The sequence below is a fragment of the Theropithecus gelada genome, chromosome 12 (genome assembly GCF_003255815.1).
Source record: "Theropithecus gelada isolate Dixy chromosome 12, Tgel_1.0, whole genome shotgun sequence".
Classification (NCBI taxonomy): domain Eukaryota; kingdom Metazoa; phylum Chordata; class Mammalia; order Primates; family Cercopithecidae; genus Theropithecus; species Theropithecus gelada.
The window spans coordinates 80429931-80447722 of NC_037680.1; the positions used below are offsets into that span (position 1 = coordinate 80429931).

The 17792-nt window shown below is 40.2% G+C and overlaps 1 protein-coding gene across 4 annotated transcripts in view; it reads left to right on the top strand.

Moving 5' to 3' along the window:
* Positions 1 to 6160: 6160 nt before the first annotated feature.
* Positions 6161 to 17792, top strand: part of CD28 (CD28 molecule) — a 32778-nt gene continuing 21146 nt past the window's right edge. For 3 of the 4 annotated variants that reach the window (XM_025404781.1, XM_025404782.1, XM_025404783.1), the window contains exon 1: positions 6161 to 6434. In XM_025404781.1, coding sequence (XP_025260566.1) covers positions 6383 to 6434 — 52 coding nt within the window. In that variant the 5' untranslated portion in view covers positions 6161 to 6382. The remainder of the gene's footprint in view (positions 6435 to 17792) is intronic. The other variant, XM_025404780.1, reaches the window with a different exon arrangement.

The window sequence follows — 17792 nt, forward strand, 5'->3', positions numbered from 1 at the left end:
AAAACCATCTCATGCCAGTTAGAATGGTGATTATTAAAAAGTCAGGAAACAACAAATGCTGGCGAGGCTGTGGAGAAATAGGAAGTCTTTTACACTGTTGGTGGGAATGTAAATTAGTTCAACCATTGTAGAAGACTGTGTGCCAATTCCTCAAGGATCTAGAACCAGAAATACCATTTGATCCAGCAAACCCATTACCGGGTATATACCCAAAGGATTATAAATCATTCTACTATAAAGACATGCACACGTATGTTTATTACAGCACTGTTTACAACAGCAAAGACTTGGAACCAACCCAAATGCTCATCAATGATAGACTGGATAAAGAAACTATGGCACGTGTATGGGCTGGGTGTGGTGGCTCATGCCTGTAATCCCAGCACTTTGGGAGGCTGAGGCAGGCAGATCACCTGAGGTTGGGAGTTCGAGACAAGCCAGACCAACATGGAGAAAGTCCATCTCTACTAAAAATACAAAAATTAGCTGGGTGTGGTGGTGCTTGCCTGTAATCCCAGCTACCTGGGAGGCTGAGGCAGGAGAATTGCTTGAACCCGGGAGGCGGAAGTTGCAGTGAGCTGAGATCGCACGTATATACTATAGAATACTATGCAGCCATAAAAAAGAATGAGTTCATGTCCATTGTTTCAGCCCAAAAACTCCTTCTGATAAGCAACTTCAACCAAGTCTCAGGATACAAAATCAACAGGCAAAAATCACAAGCATTTCTATACACCACTAATAGACAAGTAGAGAGCCAAATAATGAGTGAACTCCCATTCACAAATGCTACAAAGAGAATAAGATACTTAGGAATACAGCATACAAGGGACGTGAAGGACCTCTTCAAGGAGAACTACAAACTGCTGATCAAGGAAATAAGAGAGGACACAAACAAATGGAAAAACATTCCATGCTCATGAATAGGAAGAATCAGTACCATGAAAATGGCCATATGGTCCAAAGTAATTTATAGATTCAATGCTATCACCATCAAGCTACCATTGACTTTCTTTGCAGAATTAGAAAAAACTACTTTAAATTTCATATGGAACCAAAAAAGAGCCTATATAGCCAAGAGGATCCTAAGCAAAAACAACAAAGCTGGAGGCATCCTGCTACCTGACTTCAAACTATTCCATAAGGCTATAGTAACCAAAATAGCATGGTACTGGTACCAAAACATATATATAGACCAATGGAACAAAACAGAGACCTCAGAAATAACACCACACATCTACAACTATCTGATCTTTGACAAACCTGACAAAAACAAGCAATGGGGAAAAGATTCCCTATTTAATAAATGGTGCTGGAAAAACTGGCTAGCCATATGCAGAAAACTGAAACTGGTCCCCTTCCTTACAGCTTATACAAATATTAGCTTAAGGTGGATTAAAGATTTAAATGTAAAATCTAAAACCATAAAAATCCTAGAAGAAAACCAAGGCAGTACCATTCAGGACATAGGCATGGGCAAAGACTTCATGACTAAAACACCAAAAGCAATGGCAACAAAAGCCAAAATTGACAAATGGAATCTAATTAAACTGAAGAGCTTCTGCACAGCAAAAGAAACTACCATGAGTGAACAAACAAACTACAGAATGGGAGAAATTTTTGCCGTCTATCCATCTGACAAAGGTCTAATATCCAGAATCTACAAGGAAATTAAACAAATTTACAAGAAAAGAACAAACAACCCCATAAAAAGTGGGCAAAGGATATGAACAGACACTTCTCAAAAGAAGACATTTATGCAGCCAACAAACCTGAAAAAAAGCTCATCATCACTGATCATTAGAGAAATGCAAATCAAAACCACAATGAGATACCATCTCATGCCGGTTAGAATGGAGATTATTAAAATGTCAGGAAACAACAGATGCTGGCGAGGCTGTGGAGAAATAGGAACTCTTCTACACTGTTGGTGGGAATGTAAATTAGTTCAACCATTGTGGAAGACAGTGTGTCGATTCCTCAAGGATCGAGAACCAGAAATACCATTTGACCCAGCAAACTCATTACTGGGTATATACCCAAAGGATTATAAATCATTCTACTATAAAGACATGCACACGTATATTTATTGCAGCACTATTTACAATAGCAAAGACATGGAACCAACCCAAATGTCCATCAATGATAGACTAGATAAAGAAAATATGGCAAATATATACTATGGAATACTATGCAGCCATTAAAAAGAATGAGTTCATGTCCTTTGCAGGGACATGGATGAAGCTGGAAGCCATCATTCTCAGCAAACTAACACAGGAGCAGAAAACCAAACACCGCATGTTCTCACTCATAAGTGGGAGTTGAACAATGAGAACACATGGACACAGGGAGGGGAACATCACACACTGGGACCTGTCAGGGGGTGGGGGGCAAGGGGAGGGAGAGCATTAGCACAAATACTTAATATGTATGGGGCTTAAAACCTAGATGATGGGTTGATAGGTGCAGCAAACCACCATGGCACATGTATACCTATGTAACAAACTTGCATGTTCTGCACATGTATCCCAGAACTTGAAGTAAATTTAAAAAAACAAAAAGAAAGGAAAATGTCTGTTCATGTCCTCTTCCTACTTTTTAATGGGGTTGTTTTTTCTTGTTGAATTGTTTCAGTTCCTTGTAGATTCTGGTTATCAGCCTTTTGTCAGAAAATATAGTTTGCAAATATTTTTCCCATTCTACAGGTTGTCTGCTTACTCTGTTGATTGTTTCTTGTGCTGTGCAGAAGCTTTTTAGTTTATTTAAGTCTCATGTGTCTATTTTGTTGCCTTTGCTTCTGAGGACTTGTTCATAAATTCTTTGCCTTGGCAGATGTAAAGAAGAGTTTTTTCTTGGTTTTCTTCTGGAGTTTTTATAGTTTCAGGTCTTACATTGAGGGCTTTAATGCATATTGAGTCAATTTTTGTATATGGTGAGAGATATGGGCCCCATTTCATTCTTCTGTATATAGTTAGCCAATTTTCCCAGCACCATTTATTGAATAGGGAGTCCCCTCCCTAGCATATGTTTTTGTTAACTTTGTTGAAGATCAGTTGGTTGTAGGTAAAGTGGCTTTATCTCTGGGTTCTCTATTCTGTGCCATTGTTCTATGTATTTGTTTTTATACTAGTACCACGCTGTTTTGGTTACTATAATCTTATCATATAATTTGAAGTTAGGTAATGTGACACCTCAAAGCTTTGTTCTTTTTGCTTGGGATTGCTTTGGCTATTCAGCTCTTTTTGGATTCCACACGAGTTTTAGGATTGCTTTTGCAAATTCTGTGAAAAATGACATTCTTTTGTTCTGATAATTCTTAACCCCCCTCAGATCAGTTTGCTCATCTGTAAAATGGGGATAATAATAATCTTCCTCACAGGTTGTGTATTAAATGAGATCTGGAATGTAAAGTTCTTGGTATGGAAATGCTATTATTTTTACCGAAAATGTTGTAGGGTCTCAGTGTCCTGTGTATTGCTGGATTTAAGGTCCTTATGTTATTTCTGTAATTTCTACCTCTTGGTATATGTGAATGCCATTGGATTTCAAAAGCAAATGTGAAAGGATTCTAATGAAATGGTTTGCTTCTTTAGTGTCATACATGTTAAAACAAAGGAAGGCAAATGTCAAAGTTTGTGTTTCTTTTTATTCTGTGGAATGAAAATCAAATATGGCTGGTCAAATAATAAGGCCAATAATATTTAATTATTGCTTTGTGAATTCATATAAGTCAGCTGACCTCTGTGGGCTGCAGCTTCCTTCTCTGCAAGATAAAGGAGTTAGACCAGATGAGTGAACTGTTTCTTTTTCAGGGAAGTTTGACCTGATTACTACTATTTACGTAGTATTAACTAGATGCTATGTAGTCATCTTTAACATGCTTGAAGACAGTTATTAACTCACTCCTTAGCCTTTTGTTGCTGATTATGGAAAACTACTGGGTACCTATGTTTCTACTGTATATATTCTTGGTATGTATAACAAGTCTCAGAGCCTCTTGTTCTAAGATCTGGGTAGTTTGGTGGCTCTAGAATAGGGATGACCTTTTAGGAAAGGTCACCTTGCCATCTGTAAATTTTCCCCAGATAGACTTCAGGCCCTGGGTAAGGCATGGGTTCCCCTAACTGGATAGAGGATCAGAGCCAGGAAGGCTGAGTCAAATTCCAGAAGTGAATCTTCTCCAGGACTCAGGGCATGGCTTTGTCACTTACCTACAGTTCAGAAGTGTGAATGAATCATTTCCAAGGACAAATTTCTCCAAAGGACCAAAAGATGTGCTAGTAAGGGGGGTTCACAAAGACTGTGTTTGTGGAAAAATTGAAGTGTGAACAAAGAAGGTCTACCAGGAGAGGAAACACTTTTGATCTGTCATTTATCAGATCAGGAGGGAGGGACATGAAGCCTGCCTCCTCTTACAGCTAGGTCATCAAAGAGGTTGACTCTAGCATTTTAAAATAGCAAAGAAAAAAAAGGTAACAACACTAGGGGTTTGTTAAACAATTTATGATATAATTATAGAATGGAATATTATGCATCAGTTACAAATAATGTTTATAAAGATACTTAAATGACGTGGGAAAATGTTCAAGATATAACAAATAATAGTATATATCTGATGAAAACTGTAACTAAAACATGATATTAAAGATGTAAAAATCTTAATAGACAAACAGATGCAAGGCAGTGGACCAGAATATTAGCAGTGTTTATATTAGGGTGGTAAGATTATGGATGAATCTTGTTTTAATGCTTATAATTTTTCTAAACATTCTCTATGAAATATGTCTTACTTTTATAGTTAGAATAAAAAGCGATACAAGTTATCTTTTAAAACAACCCACAAACACAAAATCCCCAACTAGAATAATTAGACAAAGCTTAAATTATCAAAAAGAAGAAAAAAATTACTGGAAAAGTTTTGAAGAAGTCATTGAGTACGAGATACTGACGTAGGTGCCGGAAGAAGAGAGCATTTGGCTGTGCTGGTGGAATAACCCTCTCTGCAAAGGGCCTGGGAAGAGGGGTGCAGAGGGGTGGTTATGAGTCTCAGAAATCCTGCTACAGAGCCTCCTTTTGTGCCCTATTACTTAACCTTAAGGGACATAGAGAGCATGAGACACAGGGGCTTTTGGTTGTCTTACCATCCCGCTAAGAACAAAGAATGTTGTTTTGACTTTCCCTTTGCTTAGGGAACCTCCCCCAGATATTCAGCTGGCTGGCTGCTTGCAAGTAGAATGGGTTTTGCAAAGTTCTTAGAAGTGAGTTGGAGGAGGCTTGACATAAATCAAGCACTGTGTGCTAAATGCTCCAGAGGGCTACCTTATGTTCCACACAAATGTTACATTTCTAATATTTGTAACTCCTTTAAACATTTATGTGGATGTTTCCCAATTCCTCAATAGAATTTTTACGATTGTCTTTTTGACACAACCTGTCCCCATCCTATGAAAATCTCTCCTCTGCGAGAGACTTTATTCTTTCTCTCTCTCTTTCTCTCTCTCCCTTTCCTTCTTTCTTTCCTTCCTTCCTTCCTTCCTTCCTTCCTTCCTTCCTTCCTTCCTTCCTTCCTTCCTTCCTTCTTTCCCTCCCTCCCTCCCTCTCTCTCTCGTTCTTTCCATCTTCCTTCCTTCCTTCCTCCCTCCATCCCTCCCTCTCTTCCTTCCTTTCTTCCTATCTCTTTTCTTTTCTTTTTTTTCTCTCTTTCTGTCTTTCTTTTCTTATTCTGTTGCCCTGGCTATAGTGCAGTGGCACGATCTTGGCTCATAGCAGCCTCCACCTCCTGGGTTCGAGCGATTCTCCTGCCTTAGCCTCCCTGGTAGCTGGGATTACAGGTGCCCGCCACCATGCCTGGCTAATTTTTCGTATTTTCAGTGGAGACAGGGTTTCACCATGTTGGCCAGGCTCGTCTTGACCTCCTGGCCTCAAGTGATCCACCTGCTTTGGCCTCCCAAATTGCTGGGATTACAGGTGTGAGCCACTGCACCCGGCCTGTTCTTTCTTAAGAACACTTTGTCTCCCCTTTAATCTCTGCTGGATTTCAAGCACCCCTTTTCCACAACTCTTGATATCCATCAGTGAAGAATAATTCCCATAAGCCCATCATGTAGTGACCGACTATTTTTCAGTGACAAAAAAGTCTTTAAAAATAGAAGTAAAAGTCTAAAGTCATCAAAACAATGTTATATCCTGTGTGAAATGCTGCAGTCAGGATGCCTTGTGGTTTGAGTGCCTTGATCATGTGCCTTAAGGGGATGGTGGCGGTGGTGGTGGCCGTGGATGACGGAGACTCTCAGGCCTTGGCAGGTGCGTCTTTCAGTTCCCCTCACACTTCGGGTTCCTCGGGGAGGAGGGGCTGGAACCCTAGCCCATCGTCAGGACAAAGATGCTCAGGCTGCTCTTGGCTCTCAACTTACTCCCCTCAATTCAAGTAACAGGTAAACAATTTTAATTTCTTACTTTCTCTAAATATTTTTTGAGGTCTTTCAACTGGCTTAGTTTATTTTAAATTTCTAACAATGTGTGAAATTTGAACATTTGAAGTGTAGTTTTGCTATAATAGGGCAATGTGTTATTTTGAAAATCAATGATTCTCAGACTACAATATAGTATCTTAACAAAAGTCCCTTGGAAACAAGTGATGTTTCTCTAGCTATTAGTTGATAGTGTCTCAAGAATTTATTATTATTATTACTATTATTATTATTATTTTTTAATTGAGACGGGGTTTCACTATGTTGCCCAGGCTGGTCTTGAACTCCTGAGCTCAAGCAATCCACCTGCCTCTGCCTCCCAAAGTGCTAGGATTACAGGCATGAGCCACCATGCCCGGCAAGAATTTTTAACTTATATATAGTTTCTTTCTTTCTTTTTTTTTTTTAAATTTAAGAAAGCTGCTGTAAGTAGATTGGTTCTGGAAGCTCTGAATTTAGGCCGCCTGTGTTCCTATCACAGGGCCAATTCTCACTAGCTAAGCTTAGGCTACAATTTAAACTCTCTAAATCTCAGTTTCCTTATCTGTAAAGTGGGAATAATAAGAAACCTCACCTCAAGGTCATTGTGAGGTAAAATGAAATAATCCATGTGAAGGGCTTAGCTCAGTCCGTGCTTGGCTTGCAAGATAAATGTGAATTGTAATTACTCTATCTACCTGAATTGAATGAGTTCCAACATGAATCCTGGAGTCACCACAGAAGCTGCTGCAATACCAATATTAATAAATTAGTTTCCTTTTACAATCGGCCAAAATGTATTTTCTTAGATTTAAAATTCTTTAAGTTCCCAGTGACGATGATGAGGAGGATAATACATCTAGCACTTTGAGCAGCGCACAGTTCTCCTAACTAGAAGGTAGGTATTAGAGTTAACTTCATTTCAGATGAAGAGACTGAGGGGTAGGCACATTAAGGGATTTGCCCAGGGATGTACAGGTGGCAGCTATTGGAGGCAGGGTCTGAACCACCTTAGTCTGACTTCAGAGCCAGTGTTGTTGATTATTATGCTGTTCCATCTAACATGGTGTGATTTGTAATTTCATGGACCCAGGTAAATCCAGGGTTAAATTAACTTCGGAAAATCACAAGCACAATTCCTAACAGAAAGAACTTGTTGCTTGGGTGGACTGGAGTAAGATGCTCATTCAACTTGTTCTCAGAGTTAGAAAAAGGCCCCCGCTTGGTTCAAAAACTTGACTGATAGGGGTCAACAGTCATGCTTAAATAAGGACAGTTATTTTCCCTGAAAGATACATTGAAAAGCCAGTGTCTTCAATTTTCTTTCTTATTTTGGCAGTACAGAGACTGCATTATTTGTTGTTATTCTTAAACATTAAGTGTATGTAGCCCAAAGAGTATAATTTTCCAATCTTCAGAGGTACAGTAGTTGCATATATACCCGTTTATATTATGGGCTGATGTACCAGTGAGCACAAATTGTGTATATTTATAAAACGTGTTGATATAATGAAAGACATGAGTTGGCAATGAGATCTGGTACCAAGCATTTACAGCTACCAAATATATTCTACAAGAATCCTTAAATTTTATTTTAAAAAGGTCTAAAACTTATTTAAAAGAATATTTAAAATTTCTTAATTTGTTAGTCAAAGGAAGCCTACCCTGACTGAAAACTATTTAAAATTGTTAATTGTACACTAAATACTTTTCTGATGTGCTTTGTGGACACCTATCTGTCATCAACTTATTCACTCTCTTTTGAAGAGTTTTTGGTAAGACTCAAAACTTTGCATGTTTTCTTTAGAACGTTTATTAAAAGGGGGCTAGCTGGATAAGTGGTTGGAGAGTTCACACACGTAGGGCCTTTGTTTTCTGCTTTGAGATATATTTACTTTTCAAATGCCAATTCACTTTTCTAATAACTTTTAGCATTTGATACTGAGTGACTATCTAATGAAGAAGGAAAGGGATGGGAGTGAAGGGGACACTTTTCCAGTCTTTTCCTATAAGAAAACTTAGGAGCAAGAAAAGAATGACAACATAAAAAATGTATGATTCGGCCGGGTGCGGTGGCTCACACCTGTAATCCCAGCAGTCTGGCAGGCTGAAGCGGGTGGGTCACTTGAAGTCAGGGGTTGGAGACCAGCCAGGCTAACATGGTGAAATCCCATCTCTACTAAAAATACAAAAAAATTAGCAGGGTGTGGTGGCATGCGCCTGTAATCCCAGCTACTTGTGAGGCTGAGGCAGGAGAATTGCTTAAACCTGGGACGCAGAGGTTGCTGTGAGCTGAGATCGCACCCCTGCACTCCAGCCTGGGCAACAGTCCCACACACACACACAAAAATTATGATGCATTCTAATCAAATAGTGCAAAGCTTCTTGTGTGCTTTCCCTTTCTCCGTATACACCTTCCATGAAGAAATTACAGATAAGGAAATTCTCTGGTCAAAGTGTAATTGTCCTAGCTAGGTCTGAGAAACCACTGTTATGCCTGTGTTGAGATGTGTATCTGTGTGCACGCATGTGTGTGTATGTATGTGTATGAAGAATAGTCGTTCTTTCCGTTAATAATGTATGTGTATGTATGTATATGAAGAATAGTTCTTTTTTCCATTAATTTAATAATGTAAATGTAACTTATTTGTTCATCGCATAGCTTAAAATATTTATTCTATAAAGGTTAAGTCCAACCTGATTCCCTATGAGTTGGATGACAGTGTAGAGAGATATTTATGACTAAGTTAAAGAAGTGTGATTTAGGAAGAGTGAGGAAACCATAACTTAGATAAACCCTTTGCATCTTTTCTACCAGACTTGGATAATTGCGCAACTGAGATCCACAGAGAGGATTTTGCTGGACTTTGGGATAGGAGTCCAGCCCAGAACTACAGAGCCTTAAAAGGGAAATGCTCTGGGATTGATGATAGAAGGATGGTATGCACAAAATACATGACATTGGTCACATGTTTCAGGCCATATTGGCTATTTTTCTTAGGAAGCCTAATCATGCAGTATGAAGAGAAAAATCACCATAATACCGCTTATTTTTCCATGAGGCCATTCCTTTTCACTTCTCCAAAACTTGGGCAAAAAACTGTCAAAATGGCCAGTTTGGACAGAGCTAATTTCTCCAGTGCCTTCCTCTCAGCACTTATTTTTCTGAGAGAGGCACGGAAGGCAGGAAAATAACTGACATTTAATAAAAAGTCATCAGCAAAGCAATTAAAAATTTTATTTTTACTCTAGTCTTCAGCCAACGACTCTCCTGAGCTAGTTTTTTTTTTTTTTTTTTTTTTCTTTCTTTCTTTTTTCTCCCACCCCCCTGAGCTAGTTGTATATGGAAAGAAGTAATTCGTTTCTCACAGTTAAGGGTTGCTCTGAGACTGGGCTTTGGAAAGTAAGGTGAAAAGATGGATGTCGAAAAATCAACAGGTTGCCACATTTACATGACTTCCAAAACGTGGTGGCCAGTTTTTCTGTTAAAAGAAATTGGATATTTTGTCATTTCAAGTAAATTTGATGGATATTTCAAAAGTATAGGCATTGCTTAAGGATTTGTTTTATTCTACTACCATGTCCTAGTTAACACATTGTGTTTTTTTTTTTTTTTTTGAGACGGAGTCTCGCTCTGTCGCCCAGGCTGGAGTGCAGTGGCCGGATCTCAGCTCACTGCAAGCTCCGCCTCCCGGGTTTACGCCATTCTCCTGCCTCAGCCTCCTGAGTAGCTGGGACTACAGGCGCCCGCCACCTTGCCCAGCTAGTTTTTTTTTTTGTATTTTTTAGTAGAGACGGGGTTTCACCGTGTTAGCCAGGATGGTCTCCATCTCCTGACCTCGTGATCCGCCTGTCTCGGCCTCCCAAAGTGCTGGGATTACAGGCTTGCGCCAACGGCCCACATTGTGTTTTTTAAGGCGACCATCCAGCAAGGACGTTTACAGCAAGGACTGTAAAATTAATATCAATATATCAATACCAGGAAATGGAATGAGTCATTGCCACAAATAGATTAGAAATAGAAATGAATCTGTGATTGTAACTTCAAAGCTCTCACATTCAAACTTTTACTATGGAAGGGGAGAGGATCTCGCTGCCTCCCCTTCTTTAAGACATAGACCCTCCTCCTTTTTAACGTCTTTATTCTTTTTTTCAAGGGTGGAGAAATGCCATATGATTACCATTTGGCTTTTATCTTGTGTGGATATCTTCCTCCAAGTATTTCCTGCATGCAGTGTGCTGACATTTACAAGATGAAAATTTTTATGCCACCAACATCCCAGAAGAAAATTTTGTTGTGGTTTATCATCTCTAACACAAAAGCCCTTTATTAACTAGTGTAGCATTGATAAGGATACACAATTCATTTCAGACTTTGTTGTCTAAAAATCAGAGGACAGACACTCCTTCAAAGCACAATTGTTTCCCAGCAGGTCATGGCAAGGGATAGAATCTTCTTCTCTTTTTCATATTGGTTAAATTTTTGTTTGCCTTTTTCTTCAAGAAATTTATTATTTATGGAACTTCACAGAGGCTGGAACTTTTCTCCTCAGTAGATAGTTGAGCTGAGCATCTGGAAAAATTACATCTGGGTGGTTTTGTGACTGACTGAACAGGTCTCTGGTTAAGCTGTGTTAAGATATCTGTGTCTCTTTTACGGTGATTTCTTTGGCCGGTTTTGGCCAATGACAGGGTGTTAGCACCAAAAACCCCAAACCAAAAAACCAAGACAATTCACTCAGAGCTTTGAGCCTGATAACTATAGCATGAGAATTGGTGCCTGAAGCTGGGGGGAAGGTAACTCAGGCCCCACAGAGAGGTGGCTGCATGCAAGTATCTAATTTTTTCCTTGTTAATCTCATTTTGATGACTCCAAACACTAGAAGAGAAGTGCACTGGATAGGATCAAGAACTACTCAGTCATTTGGTAAAGGCTTGGAAAAAAAGAGTTTAGACTTCTCACTATTTCAATGTTAATTTCAAAGGCATGTTTATTTAGTCTGGTGTCACCATGCAGGTTACACGTGCTTCTGTTTTCATTGCTGGAAGAGAACCTGCAAGGTGGTGGAGAATTTACTTAACTTTGAGCTGCTCCCTTATCTCTGCATCACCATTGTCGTCATCTTTTTCTTTGTCATCATCTTCATTATCTTGGGTACTCTGGCTGACAGTGTAACCAGGTTAATGGTTCCTGATGCTGTCATTCAGAACTACTCATTCATAGTTCATTTTGGCCTCTGATCTAATTGTGAGCCCCTTTCTGCAACATCTGAATCACCTTATTGGCTCACAGTCCACCATGTAATCTATTTGTCTTTCATGTTAGACTTCTGGTGAAAGATCCACCTCCTTGAAGAAGCTTCTGGGGACTTCAGCCTTTGTTGTGGTCTTGGAAGAGGAGTTCTGATGGAAGTGTAGCTCAACTTAACAAATATTTATTAAACTTCTCATATTTTAATCTCCATTGGAGTCTCAGAGAATATAAAAAGAAATATAGGCTGGGTGTGGTGCCTCACACCTGTAATCCCAGCACTTTGGGAGGCCAAGGCAGGCAGATCACCTGAGGTCAGGAGTTTGAGACCAGCCTGGCCAACATGGTGAAACCCCATCTCTACTAAAAATACAAAAATTAGCCAGGCGTGGTGGTGCACACCTGTAGTCCCAGCTACTGGGGAGGCTGAAGTAGGAGAATTGCTTGAACCTAGGAGGCAGAGGTTGCAGTGAGCAGAGATTGTGTCAATGCACTCCAGCCTGGGTGACAGAGCAAGACTTGTCTCAAAAAAAAAAAAAAAAAAAGTATATATATATATATATATGTAAAATCAGTACACAAGTATTGTGTAGTACAAGTAGTTAGGTAGTTAACTGAGTTCTCTCTGCTTTTACAGCCTCTATGTTTTAGTTGAGTAGATTATATATAACAGGAGGATATAACATCTGGAAACAGATAAATACCACTTGGCAGTCACTACCTCACCATGCTATTTGATGACTTAAGGACTTTGGTCTGCATACATTATTTTTATAATCTGACGTGTCCTCTATACCTCTCACCTGAAGAAGCCTTCTCTGAGACCCCAAACGGCAAAGAGGGAGAGGGACTTCTTTCCTTCTCAAGTTTCTCCAAATTATTACTGTGTATTGACACATCTATTTTCTTTTCCACTAGACTATGAACTCCTTGAAGGCAGAATCCTGTCTTATTCATCCTTCTGACATCTGTATTAGGCACAATGCTGTAAGCATGTAGTTACTCCATAAATATTTGTTGAGGAAGGAAATGAATGAATTAGTAACAAAATGAGGAAGCACAAAACAAATACTCTGGTAAGATTTATGTAGAAAGGTAAGCCTTTATGGAGAGTTGGGAATTAGACTGGACAGTAGACAAGATCTGAATGAATGTTATTAATAATAATTGCTAGCTAACATTTATTTTTACTTATAATGTGCCAGGTAGTATTCTGCCTGGCTTTCCCCGTATTAAGTCGTTTAACCTTCCCCCAAGTCCTATGAGGTAGTTACTATGATTGCTATGATTATACTATTTCATAGATGGGGAAACTGAAGCACAGAGTGGGTAGAGCATCTTGCTTATGGTCACAAAGCTACTAAGTGTGTAAATCCGGATTGCTTGCTCTGGGGTTCATGTTCTTACCCATGCTGTGTTGTCTCAGGAAGGAGAAGGTGGATTAATAAAGAAATTAAACCAGGAGTACTGTTTCATGTTCTCAGAACAGATGGCAAATCTGAATGTGTGAGGTCATGGAGAAGCAGGGGAGAATCCAGTTAGGCAAAGGATTGAATACTGATAACAGAAATTCAAACTTTATTTTCAAGTCATTTTGAAGTAATGGCCTGGGTAAGAAGAAAATATTTCAGAATCCTCATCTTTGGAATGAAGCTGAAGTTATGGGAATGGATGGCTAGTCGAAAGGAGAGGGCATAACTGTAGAAAAGCAGAAAGTGGAGCTGAATTTGGAAACTGGCTCTGATGGGAGTCAGCTGAAAAGGATGGTTAGCTAGTGAAGGAGACAGAGAAAGTGGTGAGAGAGGCAAAGGGACAGTGAGGCTAGTGGAATGCCACTAAAGCCAACGAGGGAAAGAGTTTCAAAAAGATAGTGGTTAATGGCGTTAAACATAGGAGGGAAAGGTGTGAATAATGGTTTGGGATTTGGCTGAAACACCAGCTGGGACTTTTGAGTTTAGGCAGAGACATGGAGAAGGAGGATAAGACTTCACAGGATTAAGAAAAAGTGGAGGGGGACAAAACAGAGACAGTGAAAAGGAGAGGAAATAGATAAGGTAAAGACAGTTAGGAACGTATATCATCTAAAATATCTACCATGGTATTTTGTGCATGTAACAATAAATGTTTGCAAATGGCTGAGTGACTTAAGTATATTTGACATGTGGAAGGAGCCAAGTGCTGGACCTGAGGGGAGGGGGGCAGAGAGAGTGTGTGTATGTGTAGCATTGCAGGGCTGGAAAGTAGAGAAGGCTATTATTAGGAAAGAAAGGAGGAGGAGAGAGAGGAAAAAAAGAGGGTGGGGGCAGTTTTCTCAAGGAGATGGGGAGGGTTGCATAGGAGATGGGTGTATTAGAGAGAGGAGGACAAACCTCTAAGAAGATGGGGAGCAAGAGAAGAGACTTACGGGGGTAGAGATAAGTTAGATGATGCTATGGTAGATGAGTGATTCTATACCGGTGAACCTGAGATTAAAAACAAACAAATCTCTCAGAGTAGGTCATAGTGTTAAACCTACATCAACAAGGGCTACTGGGTAATACACGCCTTCTCTCTGAAGACTTAGCCCATTTATACTTTAAATTCTTGCTTGAGCCCTCAACAATGCACACTATGGCTAGGCTTGACCTCAGCTCATGGCTGAGATCACAGGGTCACAGGGTTCAAACCAACCCTGCCCAACATTATGGGCGGGGCTCCAGTTTCCAGTCAGGGATGTTAATCTTAGCATTTCCCTGTGTGTTTTGGAACAAGGATATGGTTGTTTGACCTTGGCTTAGGGAGGCCAGTCCGCTATTCTTTTGCCCTCTCTTTTTTCAAACTCAAAAGCTAATCCCAAGGATTTCTCAAGGTGGGGGATGTGATTAGGAGTATTAGTCTGTCATGCTGTGACAGAACTTTTCTAGGCCTTGGTTTCTTCATCTGATACATGAAGAGTTTGGGCTGGAGGATATCTCAGGTCTACTTTCTGGCTTAAAAGTGCTTCTGAGGTGGAATTTTTTAAAAAGCTAGCTTTTGTCAGGTCTAACAAGGCAGCTCAACTACCCCACCCCTTGTGGATGCTCTTATGACCTGATAGAGCAAATAGAAGAAATTACAAACCAGCCATCTCTGAAATCTCTTGCAGGGATTGCTAACTGGGATCCTAGATGCTGCTAATGTGCTTAGAAATGACTGCTGGATTTGAGGGGGCAATGCTGCCTTTGCTGTCTCCTATTTTCCTATGCAATGTTGAGGTCCAACACAGTAATTATGTAAACTTCTGGGCCATGATATTTACCTGGGGGTTCTGTATATGACAAGGTGATCCTGAGCAGATTCTTCAGAGGTATGTGATTTAGGCAGAATGGAACAGACAGGAAAAATGTACTGTTGTCTTCATTACAGAGTTGTTTTGAATGAGGGATCAGGATAATTGTGGCTCAGGAGGAAAATATGGCTCTCAAATTTGGTTACTAGATTAAAACATATATTTAGAAAATAATAAATTAATAGAGGAGGTCTCTTTATACCTATGGGTTTTCTTTTGATCTGTTAACTGAATTACTATAATAATATATATGTACAGAAAGCTATAATTCCCTGGTTACCTTCTATTTGGACTACAGGCAACCTTTTACGATAGTAAGATTTGATTTTGGGGAGTTGTTTGGTGGCTTTTGGTACGGGTTCCACTTTCATGTAAGTTAAGGTACTCTTGCTACGTTGTCCCCTTAGATTGTCTTTCTAACATTAAGAGATCAGAGGAAAATAGCAGACTTGACCTATGAACGGTAGGGACTGGGTCACACTGCACCTGAGTTTATGTTGCTTTGGGTTTAGGAAGTTTTGGTCCCAGAGCACTCACATCCTGCATTGCTGGGTGGCATCTCTGAGTGATAGGGATGGATTACAGCACAGGTGATGGTTTTTAGCGGTTTTAATATTAACTGTCATCCTAATACATATGAACTTCCTAATGTACATTTCTGTCCCCAACTGGCTTCCTCGAACTCTAGTCCTGTGCTTCTAACAACTTCTGGATCTTTCCCCCAGGATGAACAAATTTCCTCTTAACTTACCTGATTTTGTCAATGGTACCTCCACTCACACCCTTACCGAGTGCATGAACTCTGGGTCAGTTTCTATTCCTGTTCACTATCAGTTTGTAAAACTGAGCACCAATGCCTTGTTCGACCCTTTCATACCAGCTGCCACTTCCGCAGCTCAGGCCTGATGAACTCACATCAGTGCTCTTGCATCAGCCTCCTGATTGGTCTCTGCCTCAGCTCTTCCCTTGCTCCAAGCCAAGGGCAGCCAAGATTGCTTACTGCACTCCTCAAGGTTATGCTAACCTTCCCAAAGCAGCATGTACCACAACATTCTCAACTCAGACATCTTCAGCATCTCCCGTGGTCTTTCTGGTAAGATCCATGTGCCTTTTCTTGGCATTTAAGGCTCCCCATGACTGGTACCGGCCATCTTCATCTGTTTCCATCCTACATAAATGGAATGCTCTGCCAGTTCCCAATAAACCTTCACACTAAGGTCATTTCCATGATCTTAGCCTGTCTAAATTTGCCCCAGACCTTATGGCTCAGCTAAATGTGAAGCCTCTGCAAAAGCCTCCAGAATCATCCTGTCTGGAAACAAGGCCTCTTTCACGTGACTATCAATGATGCTTCATAGGGTCCATGTACCACAGATGGCTTCAGAGAGTAGCTGATTGTGTACTTGCCTTAGGATTTCTCCTAGGATGAAACAGCTCTGTCTTTTACATCTTTCCATCTCCTAAGAATCAAGTACATTAGGTACTCGATGAATAAATGAATGAATGATGCTGTCACAGCAGAAGTCAGAATACCAAAGGACAATTCTCTGACACATCAAAATTTCTTCTCAGAAAGTACTCATTGATTGTTTTTGATAACTTTTCCCTCTCAAAAATGAATGTCTTAGGTCTTGGTGCTCAGATGGGACTTTTTGCTACTGAACTATCTGACCTTTGAGTTACTTTCTGACAGTTATATGTAGCACAATAACTTTTTTAAGAGGACAAGAACAAGTGTCCTCTATATTATAGTGTCTGCCTGTGTAGGAACACAAATAAAGGTTAAAGGTGGGGCTTGGATTAGTGCTGACCAAAAGCAACTTCTTTAGTAAATTATTTATTTATTTGAGATGGGTCTCACTTTGTTGCTCAGGCTGGAGTGCAGTGGTGCGATCACCACTCACTGCAGCCTTGACCTCCTAGGCTCAAGTGATCCTCCCACTTCAGCCTCCCAAGGAGCTGGGACTACAGGCACATGCCACCACAGCCAGGTACCACCACACCCAGCTAATTTTTGTAATTTTTGTAGAAATGGGATCTCACCATGTTGCCTTGGCTGGTTTCCATCTCCTGGGTTCAAGTGATTCACCTGCATCAGCCTCCCAAAATGCTAGGATTACAAGTGTGATAAATTAGTAAATTTATTAATCAGGATTCTATTTCTATTTCTATTGTTACCTATAATCATTTGTCCTTGTTCGAACTAAAACCTCTTTAGATTTTGTTTTAAAACTGTACTTTCTGTCAAGAACAGTTAATGTGCTTGGTGTAACTGATAGTTGTGACATACACAATCTTGGCCAAGGCTGGTTGCTTGGTCTGCTTCTCTTGATGGAAGTCATTGCTTCTGTCATGGTGGCCTCCTCTACACTACTCTCTTTCCTTCTGGTTCTGGTAACTTCGCTGTCCCCTGGTCTCTTTAGACCTAAGGGTGGTCATAATTCTGCTGCTGCAAGTCACAGGCTCTGGCACTACCCCTTGTGGTTCTGCTGTCGCCACACCTTTGCCAACAGTCCTTTCATAAATAATCCTTCTACTCTTGCCCACTTTTGTGTGTGCCATCTGTTTTCATTTAGGATCTGGAATGAGACAACATATAGTTGGCCCTCCATATCCATGGGTTATGCATCTGTGGATTCAATCAACCATGGATCAAAAACAGTATTTGTGGGATGCAGAAGCTATGGATACAGAAGACCAACAATTGCACGACTTGAGCTTCCATGGATTTTGGTATCTGCAGGAGTCCTGGAGCCAATCCCCCATGGATCCAGAGGACAACTAT